The following is a 23,512-nucleotide window of genomic DNA, read 5'->3' on the forward strand; positions in this document are numbered from 1 at the left end:
CTAGGTTCATAGGATCATAAACAAGGTTTTCAACCAGAAGAATTTCTCTCTGGTGGGGAACCCTGTGGGGAGTGGGACAAGTCTTTGTGAGACTGTCACGGGTGTTGCCAGAGGTCTAGCATCCCTGGCCTCCCTCACTAAATGCCAAGCCTCTTCCTGATACCTGAAAGTACCCAGGGGTGGTACCCCTTCCAGGGAGCTCTCCCAGCCCCATGTGCCTCATCGGTAAAACTACAGAAAATAATAGCAGCCAACCCGCAAGGCAGCTGTGAGGAGCACGGAAGTGGTTTTGATGAGGGCCCTGCAGAAAGTTCCTAGAGAATGCATCTTAAAACCACCATGCATGGATTTCAAAATTGATTTTACATCCAGACAAACTGGTCTCATCATTCCGTTTTCCCAGGAGCCATTTGAACCCTCGTGTAAAGCACATGGTGCGGTTGTTGGCATGAGTTTTGTTTTGTTTTTACTGAGAGCAGCAAGAGTTTTTGTTTCTGGAGGCCCTGCTGCCGTGCTGGGCCCCTGCCGCCGTGCTGGGCCCCTGCCTGGTGTTTGCCATGTATTGACTCAACCGAGCGTTCCGACAACCTGATGAGGAAGGTTATGCCCATCTTATAGGCGAGAAAACTGAGCATCAGAAGGAGTTAGGAATTTTCCCAGAAGCAGACAATGAGGGTAAAGGGGAGCAGGAATTTACAACAGAGCCCTTGGCCCCAAGGCCTTTTCTGTCACTGCTGAACCTCTGAGTGTCTGCTGTCTCACATGACCCTGTGCACAGGACAGGGCAGGTACTACATAGTGTTTGTTGAATGAAAAACTGTCAGTACATTTCAGGTGGCTAGGTGACACATCTACGGGTAAATGAATTGGCACTATGCTTTTGATCTTGAACCTAGGCATATTTGCCACATGATTTGTTGAAGCAGTAATTAAATTCGAAAGTTAAAAGAACAATTAAGCTTTAAAAAGTACGAAGTTTGGACGGAGCTTTGAACTTTAGGAGTCTCTAACCTGACCTTGACTGTTTCTTTATGTGCGATAAATGCAGATTTATTGTCAATGAGACATGGAAGCCATCTCTCCTTGTGATTTACCTCTGTTCTAAGTAATGTGCTCAGAATGCAGCTCCACTTGCCATCATAAACCGTGCAGTTAAAATAAAACTCATCAAAATATTTTCATGCAGAGGATAGTGAGTTAACATAAAATGATGTTAAAATGTGATCCAGAGGTTAAACATGAGTTTTTCTAATTCACAAAATGCATAGATGGAAATTCTTCTAAAAGATTTATTTATTTTATTTGAAAGGCAGAGTTACAGAGAGGCAGAGACAGAGAGAGAGAGAGAGAGGTCAGCCATCCACCAGTTCACTCCCCAGATGGCCCCAGTGGCGGGAGCTGCACCAATCTGAATCTGGGAGCTTCCTCTGGATCTCCCACGGAAGTTCAGGTACCCAAAGACGTGGCCATCTTCCACTGTTCTCCCAGGCCATAGCAGAGAGCTAGAGTGGAAGTGGATCACCCAGGACAGGAACCAGTGCCCATTTGGGATGCTGGCACTGCAGGTGGTGGCTTTACCCACTATGCCTCAGTGCCAGCCCCTTAAGGAAATCTTTTGAAAAATAACCATTGCTCAGTGACGCTTCGAACGACACGTGTGGCTGCCATCCTGCCCCGTGTCGGCAGAGAGCAGTGAGCCTGGGGATGATGAAAGGAGACCAGTTGCCCTTTCTGTATATAAACTGTACTTCAGCACTTGCACTTGTGTGAGGTCACTTTAAAGTGTTTAGCAGTGTTGGGGAGAATCACCATGCGGTGCTTCTACTAAGAAAGCAGAGTGGAATTTTACGCCAGGAATGTTGGGAAACGAGCCGCTGCTACAGGCCTGTGTGATGGAGTCGCCCTTTATGGGGCCCTCATCACGTCTTGTTTGGGAGCAGAAAGGGGAGAAACAGCTACGTAGGGCTTTGGTAAAAGCCTCAGCCTCTTGTGCAGCCATGAATGTTGTTTTCCCTGGTCGTGCTTCAGTACAAACAGCGTCGATTAAAAGTGCTCTGTAAATCACAATGAAGCCAACTCAAAAAGTATCTTCAGAGATGAGAGGAAATGGAGTATAAGATCTCGTGCAATAGCAGAATCTAAGTAAAATTGAGAAGTAGGAACTAACAGCATCCCAGTAAATGGTGCAAACCCCCGCCCCCCGCCCTGGGCACACGTGTTGTACTCTGGGCCATGACAAGAATGCTTTTAGCCAACACTTACTCATCGCTAGTCTGAAGCCCTGGCCAATGGAATAAAGCGGGGACAATTTCAAAGTATAAATATTGGGAAAGAAGAGAGACATTTTTCATTATTTATGTACAGTATGTGCAAGGGGAAAATTCAAGTGAGTTGATTGAATTTATGTGAAGTCATAAACATTTTCATTTATTGGTTATAAGCATGTAAAAATCAACCATTTTTTAAAATCAGCATTAAACAGATATTTTAATGGGAAAAGTGATACTATTTATAGACGTTCCCAGAGCTCTGAAATAACCCAGGAATAAATTTAGCAAGAAATGAGTGTATAGAAAAAAAACTATAAAATTTTATTGAAAGACATACAGAAAGACCTAAATAAGTGGCGAGACATGTGACATATTCTCAGGTGGGAATAATTAATATTAAACAATCATCATTCCCCTGTCAAACTAACATAAATTACTATAAAATTACTATGCCGTGCTATCCTACACTATAAAAACTGTGAGGGACGATGAGCTTCAGCGTTAAAAGGTTTGTCCATTTCTGAAAGAATAAAGTAGTGAGCATAAAGGACATTTTGGAGAATAGTGAGGGATGACTCACCCAACCCTAGGCAGGAAACCAGGGTAATCTTCCACCATAATGAATATAGAGAGAAGCATCTCTGAGTGTTCAATAGACCGGGTACAGTAGGTTTGCCAAAGGTGACCCTTCCGCCCAGTAGAGAGTGGCCGGATTACCTGTTATGTGACAGTGAGACATCTGACCTCTGCATGTCCAGCCTGGGCGTTATTGTGCTGTATCACATTATAGTCAGGGAAAGATCAAGTAAATTTGAATGTGAAAAGTAAAATACGAAACTTCAAGAAGAAACCGGAAAACAAAGGCACAGTGTTAGCAGCGTGGCTAGGCATTCTGTTAGGCTGTGCAGAAGAGCAGATGTATGTGCATGGAACACGAAAACACAGGCACAGCACGTGAAGTGAAGCAGAAGCAAGTTGTGAAGCAGTGTGTCTGTCACTGTCTCAGCTGTTGAAGAATTGCGACGTTCATCTGTGTATCAGAGAAGCGTATCCAGTCATGTGTTTTACTTCCCTGTACCAAAGACGATCGTGGTGACTTGCACTTTAGATTCTGTGCACTGTGGTGGTGTGAAGTTTGTATGCTGGGTGCCTGTCTCCTTCGTGGTATTTAAAAAAGAGAAAATTGACTTGACATGTCTGAAGCCACGTGGCCTACAGCGAGACGGAGAGGCTGCTGGGTGCTGGGGGTTAGTTAGCTGGACGACAAGATGTGGGGAGATGAGATTCATCATGAGATCGGGCCACATGTAGGGCAGGAATGAATGCTAATCTGAATTGTTATGCTTGGTAGTGGAACACTCTGGAAGTATGGTTAAGTTATGGTGCGGTGAAGTCAAGCTGGGGGAGGAGGATGGGTCTGTATTCAGTAAGCCCCAGATAGCCCAGCAGTGGCGCACAGGAGAAAGACTGGAGATGTACAGTCACCGTCTTTCCAAGGTCCTGGGAAGAGTCCATGGGGATTTTCTCAGTGATCTTGCAGAGAGAGAAAGACAGACAGATGTTACCAGGACTCCACTCTAAGATGGTGTTTCTCTCCAGCACCCCGTCACATAAGTACGTGCACGCAAGGGGAAGGAGAAGCCAGCGTGTTATCCACAGGTGCTCCCTCCCCAAGAAAAACTTCCCGTGACAGAGACAAGCATGTGTACAGCCAGCAGTGCCACTCCTGGTGGCATCTGCCGGGCTGGGACTCCAAAGGGTGGCATGACAAAGCAGGGCGGGGTGGAATTGTACAGATGCTCTTCGTACTTCCGCATAGCAGGTTGAAAATATCATTGGAAAGTGCATTTAATATACTAGCCTATGGGACCACACCAATGAGTGGCACAACACCTGTAGCGTGTCGCCAGCTTCCCCTCACTGCCGTGGGGATCCCTGGGAGCTGTGCTCATCGCCCACGCCCGCCATCACCAGAGAGGACCCAACCATGCATTGCTAGTTCAGGAAACAACCAAATTCACAATTCCCAGGGCAGCTTCTACTGAAGGCATATTGCTTTTTCACCAGTATAAAGTCAGAAATTCAGAACTGTCTTACGTTAGGAGCCATCTGTATGGTGCATTGCATTTTCAAAACACAGCAGAGTGGCATGCAGTCACACATGGCTCTGCAGCAGGCATACATCCGGACAGATGCATCCTTCATTGATCTCATTGTTGCATAGACATCATAATCTAGATAGGCACGCCCATGCCCCTGGGCTGTACGGCTTGGCCACCTGCATAGACGTGGCCTGTCATTGACGGACGCGGCTGATCTGTGGATGTGCACGCATCTAGAAAAGGTATGAAAACATCATCTGGATAAACTCTGAGTTCTCAAGAGTTGTCACCCTGAGAAGAAGGGAAGGCACTGGCCCGGTATAGGCGCATGGGAAACATCAGCTCTTATCTGAGCAGTTTTAGTTCTCAGAGCAAGGGAGGAGCTTAAGCAGTTGTATAAAATTTTGATAGATGTTCATGGAGGAGCGGGGGCTGGGGGGAGAGACAGAAGCCAGAGCTGAGGTTGGTAGCCGTGATCAGTATGTGACCAAGCTTTTACTTTCCTGTAGAGTGGAGTCTGGACATTTTCAGCCACATTCAGTGGGCCAGGAACTTGGTTCACTCTGAGCAGCGCAATAGGTTTTGTATTTCACTATCTGCACTCATGCGTTTGCCTTGGTGTGAGAGGTAGAGAAGTGAGCCACAGCTACCTAGGATGAATCTGGCTGACCTGAGCGGAGGTGAGCCTGTGTGCAGATGGCCTATTCCCAGGGCCTGGGAAGAAGGTCGGCTCACCCGCACCAACCCCTGCTTCAGCCCTGAGAGGTCCGGTGTTGTTGTGAAGAGTTTTGTTTTCTGTGTGTTTATGTGCACAAACGTTCTGAATATCAAAAACAAGCAGTCTGGGTAGGTACCTCCATGTGGGTTTTAGAGGACTGTAGGCTGTTTTTACTTTTTAGGGACAGGCAAGAATGTCATGTTGTAACATCTCAAAATGTTTTAAAAACAACTATAAATACAGTTTTCTGCCTCCCCCAAAAAATTTCTTGGTGTAGCACACACAAAGGAGATAGAGTTTGGAGGGAAACCCGTTTTTCAAGTCTCATGAACAGGACACCTTCTGGAGTCTGCACTTACATCTTGGAACTGACAGGCACACTGTTTTCTGCAGTCTTGATCTAATTCAGTGTCTGGAACTTGCAGTCCTCCCTCTCTTGGTTACATTCAGGGCCGTAGCTTTGGGGTGTCAATCAAACCGTTCTGGCCACATCTCAGCCTCTGCAAGTTGAGCTCTTTCATCAGCAAAACTTTGGGCAACTCTCACATCTCGTCTAAATTAGAGGTGTAGCCTTGACTTCAGTCCCACAGTTAATGTTGTACAGAGAAAGAAAACAGTGCGTAATGTTCAAGTAATGTGCAAACCAAAGTGATTGAAATGAAAAATGCTATGATACTTCCAAGAAGGTTCTGTTTTCACATATGGATCAGTTAGGATTAGGCTCACCCACAAGTAACAGCCATAGTGAACAAAGGGACCTGAAGCTGTAGACGTTTGTTTTGCTCTCACATAAAAGAAGTTCAGGATAGGCAGTGTGGCCTAGTGTACCAGCTCCTGGATCGTCAGGGGCTCCAAGCTACCTGGTAGTAGAGGATGGTTGCCCAAGCCCACCCATCACATCTGTATCCCAGCCAGAAGGAGGGGCATAAATAATCCCTCTTGAGGAACCTTCCTGGAAATCATATATAGCGCTTCTGTTTGTGTCACGTTGGTAGCCTTGATCCCAGAGCCACAGTTAGTGAGAAGAGAAGCTAAGACATTTCCTGATTCTTGTCTGTTCTCCTTCAGGTTAAAAGGTGAGTTGCTAATCTCCGGTTGGCGTGGCACGATTTCAGAGGCTTCCCCAAACACAGCAGTGAGTTTCTGCCAAGTCACCCATGTCCCCCTCTCTGGCAGCATCTGCCAGGCCACCAGCCAAGGACCGGGAGAGCAACCCTTGGCCTTTTCCACACTACATGACTAGGATGTCTTTTTTTTTTTTTTTTTTTTTTTTTTTAAGATGTATTTATTTATTTGAAAGGGAGAGTTAGAGAGAGAGAAAGAGAGACAGAGAGGTCTTCGATCCGTTTGTTCATTCCATAAATGGCTGCAATGGCTGGAGCTGTGCTGATCTGAAGCCAGGAGCCAGGAGCTTCTTCCAAGTCTCCCCTGTGAGTGCAGAGGCTCAAGGACTTGAGCCATCTTCTGCTGCTTTCCCAGGCCATAGCAGAGAGCTGGATTGGAAGTGGAGCAGCCGAGACTTGAACCAGCGCTCACGTGGGATGCTGGCACTGTAGGTCGCGGCTTTTACCTACTATGCCGCAGCACTGACCCTTAGGATGTCTTCTAAATCTGCCAAACCGACCAGCCTAGCCTTGCATTCCTGTGTATTGTAAAGATCAGTTTTGAAAACGGTTTAAAACACAACCAAAAGTAAGAATGTGGTTGTATAAACCATGACTCATCCTTCTCGTGGAATGTGATGTGATACCCTTTCATATCATGGTGGTGCCGTGAGGGGGGCTGCGTGCAGAGTGAGGCTGAAGATGACGTACGCATGTCAAGCAGGCCGTCGTCATGGGGAGAAGCCCAGCTCCCCCTCGGGAGACTCCCAACTTTGCAAGTGAAATGGGCATAATGAAACCTTTTTTTTTTTTTTTTTTTTAACCAACCAGCTTAAAGTTTATTTTTTATACTGTGTAACATAAGGCAAAATTATTTAAAGTTATTCCCCATGTTGCAATTCCTATCACTGTCCATCAAAGTCGTCTACTTACTTCTTTTAAATCTTGAAGGCCTTTTGAACAAACTAATGCTTAATTCAAGGTCATCGTGTCAGCCTGCATAAGAGTGACATGAAAACAAGTCCACTTTTTTCAGGGATGCTCAGAAGTCAAGAATCATTTCTGGGGGTTAGTCTACCTCATATCCTGCTACATACAAACTGGTTACTAGCAACCCATAAAAGATGCCAGTGATGCAGGCATGCATTGTGATAAGAGTTCAAACTGGCTGTTGGAAAACTTCATTATGTATAGCTATTAGAACACACACACACACAGATACAAAAATGTTCCCAATAGGCTTGATGGCAAGCACGGTAGCAGAGAAAACCTGTTGGGAAATTTTTTTTTATGGTCATGTCACAGCAAGTGAGAAACTGTATTCTAAAAGCTTTGGTAATGACCAGAAACCTTACTTTTAAAGCTTATGTTTTGAATGGACAATAATCATAATAAGATACTTATATACATTCAGTATTCTCCTCTATCATACAAATGATCATGTTTCTATCAGCTGGTTTACCTGAGTTGGTCTCAGTTCCATCTATAAGGACATAAGGCCAGGCTGCAAACAGGCCAGTGAGAGGAGGGAGAGGAGGATGGTTTCTTTCTTCGAAATGAGACTTGAGTCTCAGCTCTTTTGGGCTTAGAGATGGGGTGGAGCTGGGGACATGGGGGTGTGAGAATTGCTCCCAATCTTTGTTCCCATTCCCTATAAATAAAGCTCTCTCCTGGTCCTCTTGAGGCATCGCCGCTCTGCCAATGGTAAAAAGTGAGCAGTGAGCATGGTTGAAAGTGCTGGCCTTTCTTTCTTACATCACGTTTGCTGATGATATATCACTAACAATGCACTAATTTTATAAATGAACTTATGTGGGCACTGGTTTGAGTCCTGGCTGCCCTGCCTTTGATCCAGTTCCCTGCTAATGCAGCAGAAGATGGCCCAAGTGCTTTTGCCCCTGCCACCCATGTTGGGGACCTGGATGGAGTTCTAGACTCCTAGCTGCTGCCTGGCCCAGTCCCGGCCCTTGCGGCTGTTGGGAGAGTGAACCAGCAATTGGAAGGACTCTGTTTGTCTCCCTCTTTCTCTGTCACTCTGCGTTTCGAAACAAAATGCAGAGAAATCTCATAAACGAAAATGTAGCTGAGAGCCACCTGCCGTCCCAGTGTGCCCCTGCTGCTCATGTTACATTGAATCCCCTGAAGTCCTAGGTCCACTGCACAGGCAGAGAGACTGGAGGGACACAGGAGAGGCAAGCTGGTGCCTGCACACTCCCCACCCCGCACCAGCCACACCCCAGGGTAGGAAGTAGGACTGCAGGATACAGTGTGGAATCACCTGACAGCCCAAGCCTTCTTGCCAGACTCCGCCCTTCACACCAGGTGACAGCTGCCACAGAGACCAGCCACACTGGTCTGGCCATCGGTGTTAATTCCCTTCCCACACATCCATGCCCCCTTTCCCCAGCAGCTACCCATGTAGCTCTTCTCTCTTCAGGCCCAGCCCTAGCTCCCCCTGAGCCCAACAGGTCCCAGGGCTGAGCTAGCCCAGGCCAAATCAGCCCCCATCTGCCTCTGGAAGATGCCCTCAGAAAGCACAGAGATTCTCTACTTGACATGGGGGCCTCAGCGTGGGATACAGGTCTCTTGTTGCAAGGTGGGGAGAAGGGGGGTGCCTGAGCTGTCCAGCAGCCAGTCAGCAGCATCCGCACCCGAGCAGTCCTGCTGGTGGCTTGGTTCAGGCCTCCACCCAGTCACCTGGGGGCAGAGCCAAGGGTAGAGGCAGCCTCTTCCAGGGACCTGGGCAGGAGGAACCCAGAGGCCACAGACACGCAGGAGCTGACATGGTTCTTCGGAGTCTGACCCTTTCCCATGCTACTGACTCTCCAGCACATTCTCCTGGGCTCTATGTCTCAGTTATCTCTGAGCTGCTAGGCAGGACATGCCAAGGGCTCGTTTCCTTGATTCTCACTAAGACCCAAGACCCTGTGTTCCCTCCCCTGTGGCGGGGGCCACAGGCACAGCCCCTGAAAGGGCGAATGAAATGCCCCAGGCCAGGGCATTTGGCTTTCCTGATTGCACACCGTGAAGGGAACGATGGCATAGGGCTCCCTTCGCTTGCTCCTTTCTTTGTGCGACGCCGACTTTTCCGTGTGGCTCCACAAATCTGGTAGGACAAGGCACCCTCAGCTGCTGGAGTGGGAAGATGTCCCTCCTCATCCTTCGGCCTGCGGCTATGCTTTGTGACCTTAAATGCAGATTCAGTGGCTGAGACTGAGATGGGCGCCCAGGGAGCAGGTACAATACCTAGCAGGCCTGAATAATCATGAAATTGACCTGCTTGTGAGAAACAGGTAGTTCCAGACAGTACCACAAATCGATGCATCCAGCTCTTCCCATCCTGGTCAGAGATCGTCAGAGGTAGCCTGTGCCGGTCACTCTTGAGTGTTTGGGCTGAAATCCAAAGGAGGAAGTATCTTTTATGTCACAACCATGTGCCAGACCCAAACAATAGTCATATGAAACAATGTGTCTTAACTTGTTATGTGTGAAGAATCCCAGTGTTTTCTTATTTTCTTCCTCTTTTAAAAAACGCTGGCTGCAACTCAACACACTGATAAAATGACGCATTAATGGAATGAGGTCACTCACCCTTTGTTTCAAAAACTCTGCACTGCCTTCTTACATCAAGTCAGTACCCTATGCCAGCTCACAGCTCACAAGTTTAGAATATTTTCCTTCTGTCTGACTGCCTTCTACAATCTAGGAATTATAGAAAAACACCAGGATTGCTGGCCTGTTTACTTGATTTTTAAATTCTGTCATCAGTTTTCCTGTTAATTTGGAGTAATGGTTCCAGAAAAAAGTTACTGTCGTTGTGTGTGTGTGTGTGTGTGTTTATGTTCTTTCCTAAAAAGTTTTAAGATACAATGCACTCACCTCTTGACAGTTATACTTTTTGCCTCTTTGCATTCGTTCTCCTAAGCTACTCAATAGAATGTTCTGTTTCGTCTTTGCATGCTTTAGGTTAAGGCATGTTGGTAGCTAAGCCTATCAGATTTATTCAGGTTCAAGATAACTTTCGAGTGTCCAGTTCTCGAGAGCTGCAACAGGACAGCTCTGCCCAGCGCCAGCATCCCACACCCCAGGCCTCGTGCCAGAACTTGGGGACCCTGTTTGCTAAAAGGTTAAAGATGGTCATCGTCATGACAGTGTGCAGATGCTCAGGCTCCCTGTGAGAAGATGGGAACCATCTGAACATGCACTCATGAATTTTAATTCAGCTGGATTTTCATCAGGGAGGTAAAAATAACATACATAATTTAATTTTCATCTGAACACATTTTTTTTTCCCCAAAATTAAATTTCTCTCTGGTCAAAATCATTTTACAAAATGTGATGATCATGGTTCCACATGAAGTAAGCCAGTGTCTAACTGATTAGCTCTCTGGGGGCAGGAGCCTGTGTGTCCTGACACCAGAGTACATTGGCGTGGCCTCACTGGCATGTCCTAAGTTCATGTTTCTGTCCCGCCATGGAGTGTGCACCTGTGTCCCCTCATACATTGTCTTCTGTGTCCCTTCATCCACTTCTACCTTGGGTAACTTTCTCCCGCCCTCTATACCACTGCATAGTCTTCCATCTTATGCATAAACCTGGTCATCACCAAACCGTTACACAGGGGAGGGGAAGACACCGTGATTAATGCTGGGCTATGTACTGGTTTCTTCTTCCTTTTGGACTCCTGATACATCTGCGTGCCCTATGGGAAGCTCACCCTAAGGGGACTGTAGATTAAATAGACACATCCCGGCGATCAGAAAGGATTTGGTTTTTAGTAAGATTTCGTTAATTTGAAATACGTTAGATCTCCCAAATTAACATCTTGGGTTTTGTTTTTTTGTTTGTTTGTTTTTTTTTTAAAGATTTATTTTTATTTCAAAGCTACTCCCTGAATGGCAGCAACAACCAGGACCTGGCCAGACCAAAACCAGGAGCCTGGAATGCCGTCTGGGCCACATGTACACAAGCCGTATTCCACTGCTTTCCCAGGTGCATTAACAGGGAGCCAGATCTGAATCGAAGCAGCCAGGACTTGAACTGGCGCTTATATGGGATGCCGGTGTGACAAGTGGCAGCTTAACTCACCGCACCACAGTACCAGCCCCAATTAATATGTTCTAAATCAAGTTCAGTGCCGTAAGAATGCTAAGCTTTCCTTGCGTTCATGTAATGGTTCACCCTGATACACTTAACCTTCTAGTCACTGAAAAAAATGGTTAAAAATCCTCAAAGGCTGGCCCACCTCAAGGGCAAGTTCAATATTCCCGTGCCTCCATGGCTTCAAACTCAACATTTCCCGAGTTTATCTGCAGAAAGCTACAGCTGAATAGACTCAATTATGTAGTGCAGAAAATGGTCGTTTCCTTTTTTTTTTTTTTTTTTTTTTTTTCTTCTTTTGGTGTTGTTCAGAAATTATAGCCCACACTGCTAAAGCATGAAATCCCACCTGGCATATACCTTGCTTCTTCCTGTGTGGAGATTTTGTTTTTGTTTCTGGTTTCTCCTGAGGAAGTAAGAGTACACACTGCATGAAAGCTACAGTTTTATCCCCCCCCCCCCCCCCCCCCCCGCTTACAAGAAATTTTTCAGTGATTAAGTTAGCCTGGTCTGCTCGATGCGGACATATTTCTTATCTCAACCCATTTTGAGCTGAGCAGGTTACAGAGACTAGTTCTGTTGTGTGAGACCTCTAACAGTCCATAAATTCAAGTTCACGTCCAGAAGTAATGGGCAACTCGGTATATTGCATATTTGATGTATATGTTTGCATGTATGATAGAAAAACTAAACCATTATAAAGTGGCTATGAAATGTGATGGCTCTAATTTCCTTTATCTTCTGAGCACATAAGGAATAAAGGAGCCTCGGTGACGTAACAGGGCAGAAATTCGTTTGCAAATCCACGTGGTGTCATTCAGGTATTTCAAGCAGCCAGAAACTAAAGGAACAACTATCTGGGTGCCTCAGTTTAACTGTAGCTCAGAGACCAGAGATGATTCCCTGCAACATAAAGGACTGGAGCTAAATCCTGCGGAGAAAGTTGCGTTTTTCCCCCTACCATCTGCATGTGCATCTGATAACAGAAAGTGCGGTCTAGAAAAGAAAATCAGGCTGGGCTTTGGAGTCCCCCGTTTCCCCACTCGGTGATGGGAAGGCTGACTCCTGACTGGAGGGCGTTGGGAAGACCAGCTGGGGTCTGCCCACTTAGGAGAGGGTTGATGGAATTCTTCCTGTCCCCAGGAGGCCACATGCAGTGTGGGAGCTCTCTGCCTGTGAAAGCTGTTCCTGTGTGGTGTTGGGTACCACGGCCAGAGGTGCTTGGAGCATCCTCTGTGTTCATCAGACCCTCCTGCTGCTGCCGCAGGATGAGAAAGGGAGGTGCTCTGTAGTCCCTCGCTGCTCTGCCCAATGAAAGAAAGCAGGTTTCTCAATTCAGGGAAGGGAGAAGCAAAGAGAGAATAGATATAAAGAATTGATCATTGGCCAGTGCCGTGGCTCACTAGGCTAATCCTCCGCCTGTGGCGCCAGCACCCCGTGTTCTAATCCCGGTTGGGGCACTGGTTCTGTCCCGGTTGCTCCTCTTCCAGTCCAGCTCTCTGCTGTGGCCCGGGAGTGCAGTGGAGGATGGCCCAAGTCCTTAGGCCCTGCAGCTGCATGGGAGACCAGGAGAAAGCACCTGGTTCCTGGCTTCTGATCGGCGCAGCGCACCGGCTGTAGTGGCCATCCTATGGGTGAACCAATGGAAGGAAGACCTGTCTCTGTCTCTCTCTCACTGTCTAACTCTGCCTGTCCAAAAAAAAAAAAAAAAAAAAAAAAAAAGAATTGATCACAAACAGGTCATGTTGTTTAAATAAAGTCTGGATCCACTTAACCTATCTATTCAAGACAATTTGAAACTCCTTTTTATCGAATGAAATATTATTGAAGTACAAAGTCACAAAAGGAGAGAACAGGATGACACTTCCTCATTAGGTCGTTCACCTTCTCACCTTTGCCATCCTGTTAATTCCGGCTGCCAATCTGCTTCCACCCGTCAGTGATTGCTTCCACCCAGGCAAGATGGTGGAGGGTCAGTTATAGTCAAATGAGAAGAAACCAGGGTTGATCCTTTATTCTGTGAAGTGTGCGTTTAATCAGGAGTGCTTTTGAGTCAACTCCAAGTGGCAGAGTGCACTGTGTGCAGTAGGAACAGCTTCAGGCCTGGCAGCCAGGGACCAGGGGCTGGCACCGTGGGCTCCGTGGTGTTGTCTCCAGAAAGCTGCTCGCCTGTTACATCAGATGCAGGAGGAAATACAGTGCTTCTCTCTAGAATCCCTCAAGTCACCAGGATTTTGTGAACCCTTGCTTTCTAGGGCTTCCCTGCAGTGTGCTAGCGTTCATGATTTTTCTCTAAGTTAGCATTTCCGTGGTTGTGTTAAAATCTGAGTCCTAATTATCACCACAGCTTTCCTGTGCTCTGTGCACAGTAAGTTGGGATGTGTTAGGATAACGTGAGATGTAGATGTCGTCTCTCTCCCTGATGAATTTTCGTGGATACCGCAGGTGCCTACAGTGATGTTTTGTGATTGTCATTGTTTTACAGCACCACCCTGGGGGGCAGAGTAGGTCTTCCTGGACACCAAGCTTCCTGGTTTCCCAGTTCTGTTCTCCACTCTCCATCTGAACCCAGATGGGCAGGTTGCTCCCAGTGTTTTTGTGCACACAGCCACTCCCTGCGCAGCTTCGACCCACTAACCTTCCTTTCGGAGCTGACTACGGGCCTTACAGTTTGAATCAAGCTGTGCTGCAGGCACTGCCAGTGACTCTGTGCCTACACAATCGGAGTATCCGACGGCGTTTACTGTTTTCATTCATGGTGGAAGTTGAATGACTGTAACAAAAAGAAAGGAGATTGCCAAGACAAATAATTGTTGTGGCTTGTGCAAACACTGTATTGCGAGCCTTGTGAACTCTGCAGCTCTGAAGTCTGCACGGCGTGCTTTTCAGGAAAGCTGAGTGGTGTGAAGTGGACCTGCTTCGTGGCTCAAGAACAGGTCTACATTAAATTCAACTTGAATAAATCTACCCTCTTGTAGCTCTTAATTCCCTTAACAGGAGCAAATATGGTAGAGGAACTCATTGCTGATTTTGGGTCACAAGGAGAGCTCCACTTAGCAAGAGTGCTTTGCCCTCTCAAAGATGGGTCTTTATATCAGTGTCCGCAGGGGGCAGAGCACTCACCAGTGTCCGTTTCCAGGTCACTGGTGATTCCTTATTTAAGTGGTTCTTATTTTTGAAATTACTAACTACGCGGCAGCCGACCTTTTCGTGCTGTTTTCCTTGGCAGCCTGCTATTTGAAAACAAACAACATGAAAATGATTACATGCAGTATTTCAGAACAGTTTTCAAAGCATGAGAATTTGGCACTTTCGCCTGTTTTGTTCACACGGTCTGCCTCCATATTTCCTTTGCTTGTGGAAGCCTTTGTACCTACATCCTGTTTCCTGCCCCCAGCCGTAGCTGTCTTTATTGCCACGTGTTTTTTTTTTTTTTTTTCCCCAGCTTGTCTTTCAAAATGTGAAATCAGGCTTAGGTAGCTTAAGCAGACATTTGAGATGATCATATCTCATCAGATACGGCGTTCTTACTTTTCATTAAAACTGTTTTGGTATTGTGAGACAACCAAAAGACAAGTGTCATAGGGAAGATTATCGACATAGTCTTCATTCTATCTAATTCTATTTGATAGATCTGTTTCTCTATTGAATTATGGTCTTTACACCTCTGTGGACTCCCAAGTCCCACACTCTTATTTCACTTGCATGTGCCAGGGTCTGGGGATGCCCTGGTGGGTAAAGCATGGTCCCCTCCTGCCAGGGGGTTGGCATGTGAATCTACCTATAGGCCTGGGGCAGGAGCACGGTGGAGGGCAAGAGGGGCCACACAGGCAGGAAAAAATGTCAAGACATTGCAGAATTGCACAGATGCTTATAAATTATGTGTGGTTTCTAGCAAGTATGAGGACTGTCATCTTTGGTAATGGCAGTGCCAAACCGTTTTTGTGAGCAATCACTGTGTTCCAAAGAAACAGTGATCAGTACTTTGAGGTTTGCACCACTGGGAAGGACTCGTGACTCTATCCAGTGTGCTGCTGCACAGGCTGGTCACCCATGAGCCAGTGCCGTTCCCCACCAGGATCCCCCCCCCTCTTCTGGGATCCTGTGCCATCAACTTGGGAAAGTTAACATTTGCTTTGCAGGGGGCACCCATGAGATAAGGATCGGACCTGTAAGTGGTCTTCACTGGTTTTGAGAGCTACTGGTAAAATCCAAAATTGTCCCAACTACAATGTAAAAAGGAATCTCTTAGACTTCTTCAAACTGTTCTGCTAGATTGTTCGAAGAAAACATAATAAAAATAAAATGGCTTATATTTGTATCATTTCCAACTGACCATTTTAAGGGAATTTTTTTTTTTTAATTTGTCAAAAGCATATCAGTGGTCATAAAAAACTTTATATCATCTGGTTCTATGCCCTCACCCTTGGGAATTCATTCCAAGAATAGAATTTGAGAGAAGTTAAAGCTTGCATGCATGGACCTTTCTGATGTAGCATTGTTTGCATTGGGAACAAGCCAAGTGTTCAAGAACAGGGGAATAGTTTACTTATAAACTGGGTACAGCAACAATAAAATTATGAATTGCCACTTACAAATTTTGAATGCAGTGCACAAGGAAACTGATCCTTTTCAAGTGAAAGGGCAGACTACCAAATTCTACCTGCTCATCCAAGTTACAGAGGGCAATGAAGTACTCAGTGGGAACTGTGAAGAATTAGAGCAACTAATTATCTGTTTAAATTTTAAAATGATGTGTGTGAAGTTTCATCATATTTATTCCCTTTAATTCATGTTAAATTGCATATGTCAATAAATGCTAGAGACAAATATCTTCATTTGCTCACATTTTATTTTTTTTTTATTTATTTATTTTTTTTACATCTTAGAGCATTTTATTTTTCTGCGATTTCCTATCTGTGCCATAAACTATGACCCGGGGTGCACTGTCAGGATCTGGGGGATGTTTCAGAACTAACTTTTTACTCCATCATCGCTGTTCCTTTCCTAGAGCAGCCTGCTTCCCAAATTGGATTTCCTGCTTCCCGCATCTTAATGAGCATTCGTCTTACCTGGCATTTAGCTAAAACGTTGGTTCTGACTCAGTGGCTCTGCTGGGAGGCCCAAGACGCTGCAGTTCTGAGTCACTCTCCAGTGCAGCTGTAGCGATCTGTCAGTCACACGTTGAGTAGCCAGGTCCTGGAGTACTCTGTGGGGTGAGACAGCTGCTCGCCTGGCATCTGGCATTATCTCAGGAGGCGACGTCAGTGTCCTCTCTGCTCCCTCCCAGCTTGCCACCACGGCATTTCCAGCAACTCGAGGAGGTGCTACATACTAGGAGCCCTGTGGTTCTGGAGTAATGGTGCTGCCTTCTAACAAGTCTGATGATCCACAGCCAGGAGCCGCTTGGCTAGCTTGAATATTGTCAGTCAACAGGTGACACTAAAAGCAAGATTCTAAGTATAAAGAGTGCGAAAGACCCTTCAATTACGCTGTCATTGTCCTTTGATATACCTTGGAACCTGGTCACAACTTTGAAATTCCATCTGTGTTAAAAAAAAGCTTAATCCTGGTGGCTTAACAGGCTAATCCTCCGCCTTGCGACGCCGGCACACCGGGTTCTAGTCCCGGTTGGGGCGCCGGATTCTATCCCAGTTGCCCCTCTTCCAGGCCAGCTCTCTGCTATGGCCCAGGAAGGCAGTGGAGGATGGCCCAAGTCCTTGGGCCCTGCACCCACATGGGAGACCAGGAGAAGTACCTGGCTCCTGGCTTCGGATCAGCGAGATGTGCCGGCCGCAGCGGCCATTGGAGGGTGAACCAATGGCAAAAAGAAAGACCTTTCTCTCTGTCTCTGTCTCTGTCTCTCTCTCACTATCCACTCTGCCTGTCAAAAAAAAAAAAAAAAAAAAAAAGCTTAATCCTAGAAGAAAAGTGCTAGCCCTGGCAGTGGATTCTTTAGGCCTGGTGACGTGAATCCCTCTGTTCAGGGCATCTGGTGAAGTAGAACACAGGAGACTCAGTTTACCTCTTCCTCGGAGCAGGAGGTCCTGGAGTGTGGCAGCCCAGAAGTGCTGAGGAATTGAAGCTGTCCTTTGCGCTTACCTCGAGACAGTGAGGCCAGAACCGCCTGTAATTTTGAAAGATAATAACACTTTTCCCACTCGCCTCCCCAGTGACTGAAGCCGGTTTTGGTGCTGACATCGGAATGGAGAAATTCTTCAACATCAAGTGCCGAGCGTCCGGCTTGGTGCCCAACGTGGTTGTGCTGGTGGCCACCGTGCGAGCGCTGAAGATGCACGGGGGTGGCCCGAGCGTAAGTCCCCCTGATTCCTGACATGAGACACAGGCTGGCCCTGAAAGCTGGCTGCCTGCTCCTTCCCGGCAGCTGTCTGGAATTCCTCCTGTCTGAAACCTTGCTTTACGTGTGGCCCCCACCGGGCTCTGAGGGTTTGGGGGGCTTCAGGGACAGTAGTGCTCATGGGTGATTTCTAGGCAGCCTTTCAGACAGAGCCCCGTGGAGTCACTTCTGGTCTTCCGTTGCGCACCTGGTTCTCAGGCCAATGTTCTCTACCGTGTGGTAGTGGGAGAAGAGAGGCCCTTGTTGCTGGAGGAAGAACACGAGGATTCGCGCACTCTCTTTGGTGCCTGAGGCTTTGCGGTGTTTATACAGATAGTTTTTTGGTTCACTGATGCTGCAGCTCCTCAGATTTCATCTAAAACTGTTTTCCTTCTGTTTCTGTTTATTATGATTTCACCTCATGGCTATGTTATTGAGCTGGAATATTTCTAAGTGAGCTCTGCTTGGAAAACACATTCTGTTTTCACATTTTCAAAGACTTTTGATGGCCATCTGTCTTGATCGGTATAGAATTTATGGACAGAAAAGGTACGTGCGTTTTGTTTAGGGGTTGTTGTCTTTTTTTTTTTTTTTTTTTTTTTACTGTTCTTCCATTTTAGTCGTTTCCAAGTGGAGAAAAGAAACTTTCCACTGGTTAATCATTTTGAAATAAATAACTTGAGGTTTCCTTATCATTATAATGTTGATTTTTGGGACAAACAGACCATTCTCATTTCTTAATTGGTGTACTGTGTAAACAGATGTCACGTAAGCAGTGATTATTACACAGGAAAAACAATAACAGATTGGCCATCAGGCAACACTGACATATATACTATTTGACCGTCTTAGCAATTGTTTGTCCTGGGAGAGGCAAGCATTATTTTTCTATCATCGTACAGACAAATAAATTGACGTCTGCTGAGTTTACGGAATGTGGGCAGTACCTCCAGGTCTGTAGAGAGCCAGATCGGAAGCTGAGGACTTAAGATTTAAATCCCTTGCTCTCTCTACCATGTTGAATTTAATGTTAGTGAAAAATAAAAACGCTTTACATCCCAAATGTCGCTGAATGTTCCCCAGTGTTCCTCACCTAATCCAGTAGCAAGCTGTAGACAAAAGCAGTGTGGGATGGTGAAAAGGTACTAACGTGGGCTTTTAGAACCTCTTCAATTCATGTCCACGTGTACCTCTCATTTGCTGTGCAGTCTGGCTCATAATACCAGACACCGAGGCAGCCCCTCACCTTTGCCTAAACCTTCCAGCATCATTTCAAATGCAAGATTGATATACTACATAGTCTAAGGAATAAAGCTTAAAGAATTCTGATTTTGCTCTGAACACCGGTTGCTGCAATCATTCTTGGGTATCAGTCTTTGAATCTATGTGCCGACTTCCATTTTCAAATTTGGATTTCTGCATGTGTAAGACGCAATGGAGGGTCCCCCTCCTGTCCTTCCCCCCTGAAGAATTATAAAACCAAAGTACTTCAGTGTGTAAAAGGGCTTAGAGATTAATCTGTTCTGGTTGGTTCTGTAAAAAGAGAGGCAGGGGCTTGGTAATGTCGGCAGCTAGTTAGCTCGTCAGACTTGAAAGTCAAGGTCTCTCCCACTCCAGTATTCATCCAGACTGTAAGCCTGGAGACCTCCTCTCCTGTCCTGCAAGACTCTTCATGATATGTGAATATAATCCTGTTTCCTTCCATCTCAGTGTGCGCTCGGTTTGCGTTTAATGCTTCCAGCCTCTTCCACTGCCGTGTACAGTCCTGGTTCTGTGGCAGGGAAGATCGTAACCAGACTCAGGGAGAGTGGAGGAGAATGACGGGCAGATCGGGAAGCGTGGTGAAAGCCACGCCTACCTTTCCAGGCCTCCTGTGGCAACTCGGCCTCATTGTGTTTTATGAACGTCTGCGTGTTTCCTACTCAGTTCTGAATGCCTTGAGATTAGGAACTGTGTCTTATTAATTGGTATGCCCCTGGTGCCTGAAATAGTCTGTATCCAGGAAATGTTTTCAGTAAGTGGATGATAAATGAACTTCCATCTCCTTAGTCCTCTGTTTCATATTACCCTTCTCAGTATCGCTTCTTACTGGAAACATTCTGTGGTGGTGTTTGTGATCCATTAGAATTCCTACTTCCTTTTGGTATCATTACACAAATAACCATGGCTGCCTCTAAGTTTATTCAGCTTGGTGGTTTTTTTTTTTTTTCCCCTTCCCATAATTTATGCAGTGGAAAAGTTTGTGACCTTTGAACTTGTCCATTTTAGCCGTGAATTTTAAATTCACATCCTGTCTTCTAAATGGCTTGCCATTCTTGGTGTAATCCAAGCTTCACTACTCTGTTATACTTTTGGAACCACATAGTCCTTTTGCAATTAGTTCTTATTGGGACCGGCATTGTGGTGCAGCAGATTAAGCCAGTTCCTCTGATACCAGGATCCCATATGAGTGCTAGTTCAAATGCAAGCTGCTCCATTTTTGACTGAGCTGGATGCACTTGGGAAAGCAGTGGAAGATGGTCCAGGTGGTTGGGCCCCTGCCACCCATGTAGGAATCCTGGATGGATGAGATTAACATGTCAATCAGTGGACTTTGAGTATAGCAGGCTGCCTTCCATAATGTGAGTGGGTCCCAGCCAATGAGCTGAACATCTCGATACAACAAAATGGACTCCCCTAAGCAAAGAAGTCTCCGGCAGACTGGAACTGCACCATTGGTTCTTGTGGGTCTTGTGCTACCATAACCTTGCAACCTAATTCCTCACAACAGATAGCTTTACACATATACTCCTTTTTGGTTCTAGTTTTCTGGAGAACCCTGAAAAATATAACAGGTTTATTTGTATTTTTGAAAGAATTATATATTTATTTATTTGAAAGGCAGAGTTATAGAGAGACACAGAGAGAGATATCTTCCATCCACTGGTTCACTCCCCATCTGGCTGCAATGGCTGCGGCTCAACCAGGATGCAAAGCCCGGAGTCTGGAGGTCCACCCAGGTGTCCCCTGTGAGTAGTAGGGGCCCAAGCACCAAGTGTGTAATGGTTAATTTTATGTGTCAACTTGGTTGGTTCACAGACTACCCAGATATTTGGTCAAATGTTATTTTAGGTTTCACTTAGCTCCCTGTTTACGTGCAGTGAAGGATGACGTCCCAAGTACTTGGGCCCTTGCCACGCATGTGAGAGATCTGGTTGGAGTTCCAGGTTCCTGGCTTCAGCCTGGCCCAGCCCTGGCTTTTACCACCATATGGAAGATGCCTCCCTTTTGGTCTCTTCCTCTCTCTTTAACTCTGCTTTTCCAATAAATAAATTTTTAAAACTAAAATAAAGTCAAATGAAGGAAAAGGTTTCTGGAGCACTGGCTAGAATGCCACTTGGGATGCCCTCTATGTCTTCTCAGAGTGGCTACTTTCAAGTTCCCAGTCTACTTTTGATTCCGGCTCCCTGCTAATGCGCACTCCAGGAAGCAGCAAGTGATGGCTCAAGTACTTGGGTCTCTGCCAACCATGTGAGACTAAGATTGAGTTCCAGGCTCCTGGCTGCAGCCTGGCCCAGCAGGCATTAGAAAGTGAACCAACAGGTGGGAGGTACCTCCCTTTCTCCCCTCCCTCTTCTCTTTTAGAAAAATAAATACGTTTTATAAAAAATAAATGGGAGCAAATTCTTTCATTAGCATAGAGCTCACCTGTAAAACTGTCTGGGCCTGTTGCTGATTGGTAGGGTATAGATTTTCTTAACTACAGATTAATCTACTTATGGAATAGAGGAACTTTTAGGTTTTTTGTTTCTTCTTAAATGAATTTTAATAAAATGAATTTAATAAAAATATCTGTGTCTTCAAATGTATTGCTATAGAGTTGGTCATAGGAACTTATAATCTTTTTTATTGTTTTATTTTTTCATCTTACCACAATTTTGTCAATTTTGCTAGTCTTTTCTACAGTCAACTTGATAATCTTGATCCTCTGGCCTTGGCTTACGATGTATTCTTCCTGCTTTTACTTAATCCTTGGATTCTGTAGAATTTTGTGTGTACAAGCCTGCAGCTCAGCAATGCTGATTACTAGGTTCTTAACCTAGATTTTTGTTGTTTTACTTGCGAATGTTGCCTGATAATTGAGTCTACAGTGTCTCTGGACACCGTTCTGTCCCGGCGGTAACTCCAGAGGGTTGCTGACACTCTGACGACTTCTCCTCTATAGAACAAAATCACCATGTCCTATGGGAATCAGAATGTTCCCCGGTGTTCCTCACCTAACCCAGTAGCAAGCTGTAGACAAAAGCAATGCGGGATGGTGAAAAGGTACTAACGTGGGCTTTTAGAACCTCTTCAATTCATGTCCACATGTACCTCTCATTGCTGTGCAGTCCTGGGCAGGACACCCACCGTCTCTCTACTCAGTTTCTTCATCTTTACCCTGCTGTGCCAACCCTCTGAGTTTTGTGAGAAACTAGACAATAAAATGAAGAAAATAGCGGCAACTACTTTACCAAGATACAGAACTGATATAGAATGTTGATGCACTCTCTATAAATTAGGTGATAAATATGTCATTAGTTCCATTTTACACTAGGATAACCAGGAACAGTATGAATGTTCTCAGCCTTGGCCCAGATTGGAATCACTAGTGAGGTTTGGTTTTTTTGTCTGTTTATTAATAAGCAGGCACAGGCTTTTGTGGGGCAGGGAAAAGGGGAGTAGCTAGTTCAGGGCAACACTAATTCTGTAGGATAAAGCAAATCACTAGTGAGTTTTTAAACATTACCGATGGGGCCAGTGCTGTGGCATAGCAGGTAACGCCATCACCTGCAATGCCTGCATCCCATATGGGTACCAGTTATGTCCCAGCTGCTCCACTTCTGATCAGACTCTCTGCTAATGGTCTGGGAGAAGCAAATGAAGATAGCCCAAGTGCTTGGGGCCCTGCCACCCATGTGGGAGACCCTGAAGAAACTCCTGGCTCCTTGCTTTAGCCTTGCTCAGCCCTGGCCTTTGTGGCCATGTGGAAAGTGAACCACCTCTCTCTCTGTCTCTCTCTCTCTCTCTCCCTTTCTCCTTACTCTCTGAAACTCTGATTTTCAAATAAATATGTAAATATTTAGAAGTCACTGATTTTGGGTTCCATTCCCAGAAATCCTGGTTTCTCTGATCGCGGTGGAGCCCAGGTATCTGTTTGAAAGCTTCCCGCAAGGCTTTCTGTTTAGCCCACACGGCCAGTTCCTGGTTTAAAGGCTCAGAATGTAGCACCACCATCTCAAAAAGTGACCATAGCTTGTTTTTCTATCAGAACTTTATCAATCAGAATAAACGTTTTTCTAGAATTATTCCAAATTTTTGCCTCTCTATTTCAGGTAACTCCTGGTGTCCCTCTTAAGAAAGAATACACTGAGGAGGTAAGTGGGGCTCTTCAGATGCTTGGGTGAAGCACCATTCATATCCACTTAGCTCCTGGCTTGCAGTTAGCAATCAGTTTCTAAGGAAATGGGTGTGATGAAAGGGATAAAATCTATTAGGTTACCAAAAATCTCAAAAAAAAAAAAGAAAGCTGAGGGTAGATTTTGTCTACTATTCCCTCCAGCCAGGGCAGCGTCAGAGCTCAGTTCTCCAGGACAGAAGCAGATGTGATGTTTATACCTATATCTTTTCTGAGTGTGGCAAAGACAAACTTTCGGAGCATAATACAGTCAGTTTATGACTTCTGCCAGTACTATATTGACTTTTCTGTAAATAGATTTGAGCTTACTGGCAGCAGTACCTCTTAGTTCCTACAGGTGGCACTAGGGATTTGAGGCAAGAGTAGCTGACATGGCTCCTCATCACCTCCAGGCCTTGGGCCTTGTGTCCACCAGCCTACAAAACAAGGGCATGGTTGCTTGTAT

The 23,512-nt window shown here is 45.7% G+C and overlaps 1 protein-coding gene and 1 non-coding gene across 3 annotated transcripts in view; one reads left to right on the plus strand and one right to left on the minus strand.

The window, feature by feature from the left end:
* The window catches only part of MTHFD1L (methylenetetrahydrofolate dehydrogenase (NADP+ dependent) 1 like), a 193,096-nt gene that overhangs the window by 98,197 nt on the left and 71,387 nt on the right, over positions 1 to 23,512 (plus strand). For both annotated transcript variants that reach the window (XM_062186925.1, XM_062186926.1), the window contains exons 21-22: positions 17,467 to 17,606; positions 22,985 to 23,026. In XM_062186925.1, the coding sequence (XP_062042909.1) occupies positions 17,467 to 17,606; positions 22,985 to 23,026 (182 nt within the window). The remainder of the gene's footprint in view (positions 1 to 17,466; positions 17,607 to 22,984; positions 23,027 to 23,512) is intronic.
* On the minus strand, positions 7,418 to 7,538 carry LOC133757256 (small nucleolar RNA SNORA32). Its single transcript, XR_009865627.1, has one exon. It is a non-coding gene; the product is annotated as a small nucleolar RNA SNORA32 (small nucleolar RNA).

Source organism: Lepus europaeus, chromosome 3 (assembly GCF_033115175.1).
Source record: "Lepus europaeus isolate LE1 chromosome 3, mLepTim1.pri, whole genome shotgun sequence".
In the NCBI taxonomy this organism is placed as follows: domain Eukaryota; kingdom Metazoa; phylum Chordata; class Mammalia; order Lagomorpha; family Leporidae; genus Lepus; species Lepus europaeus.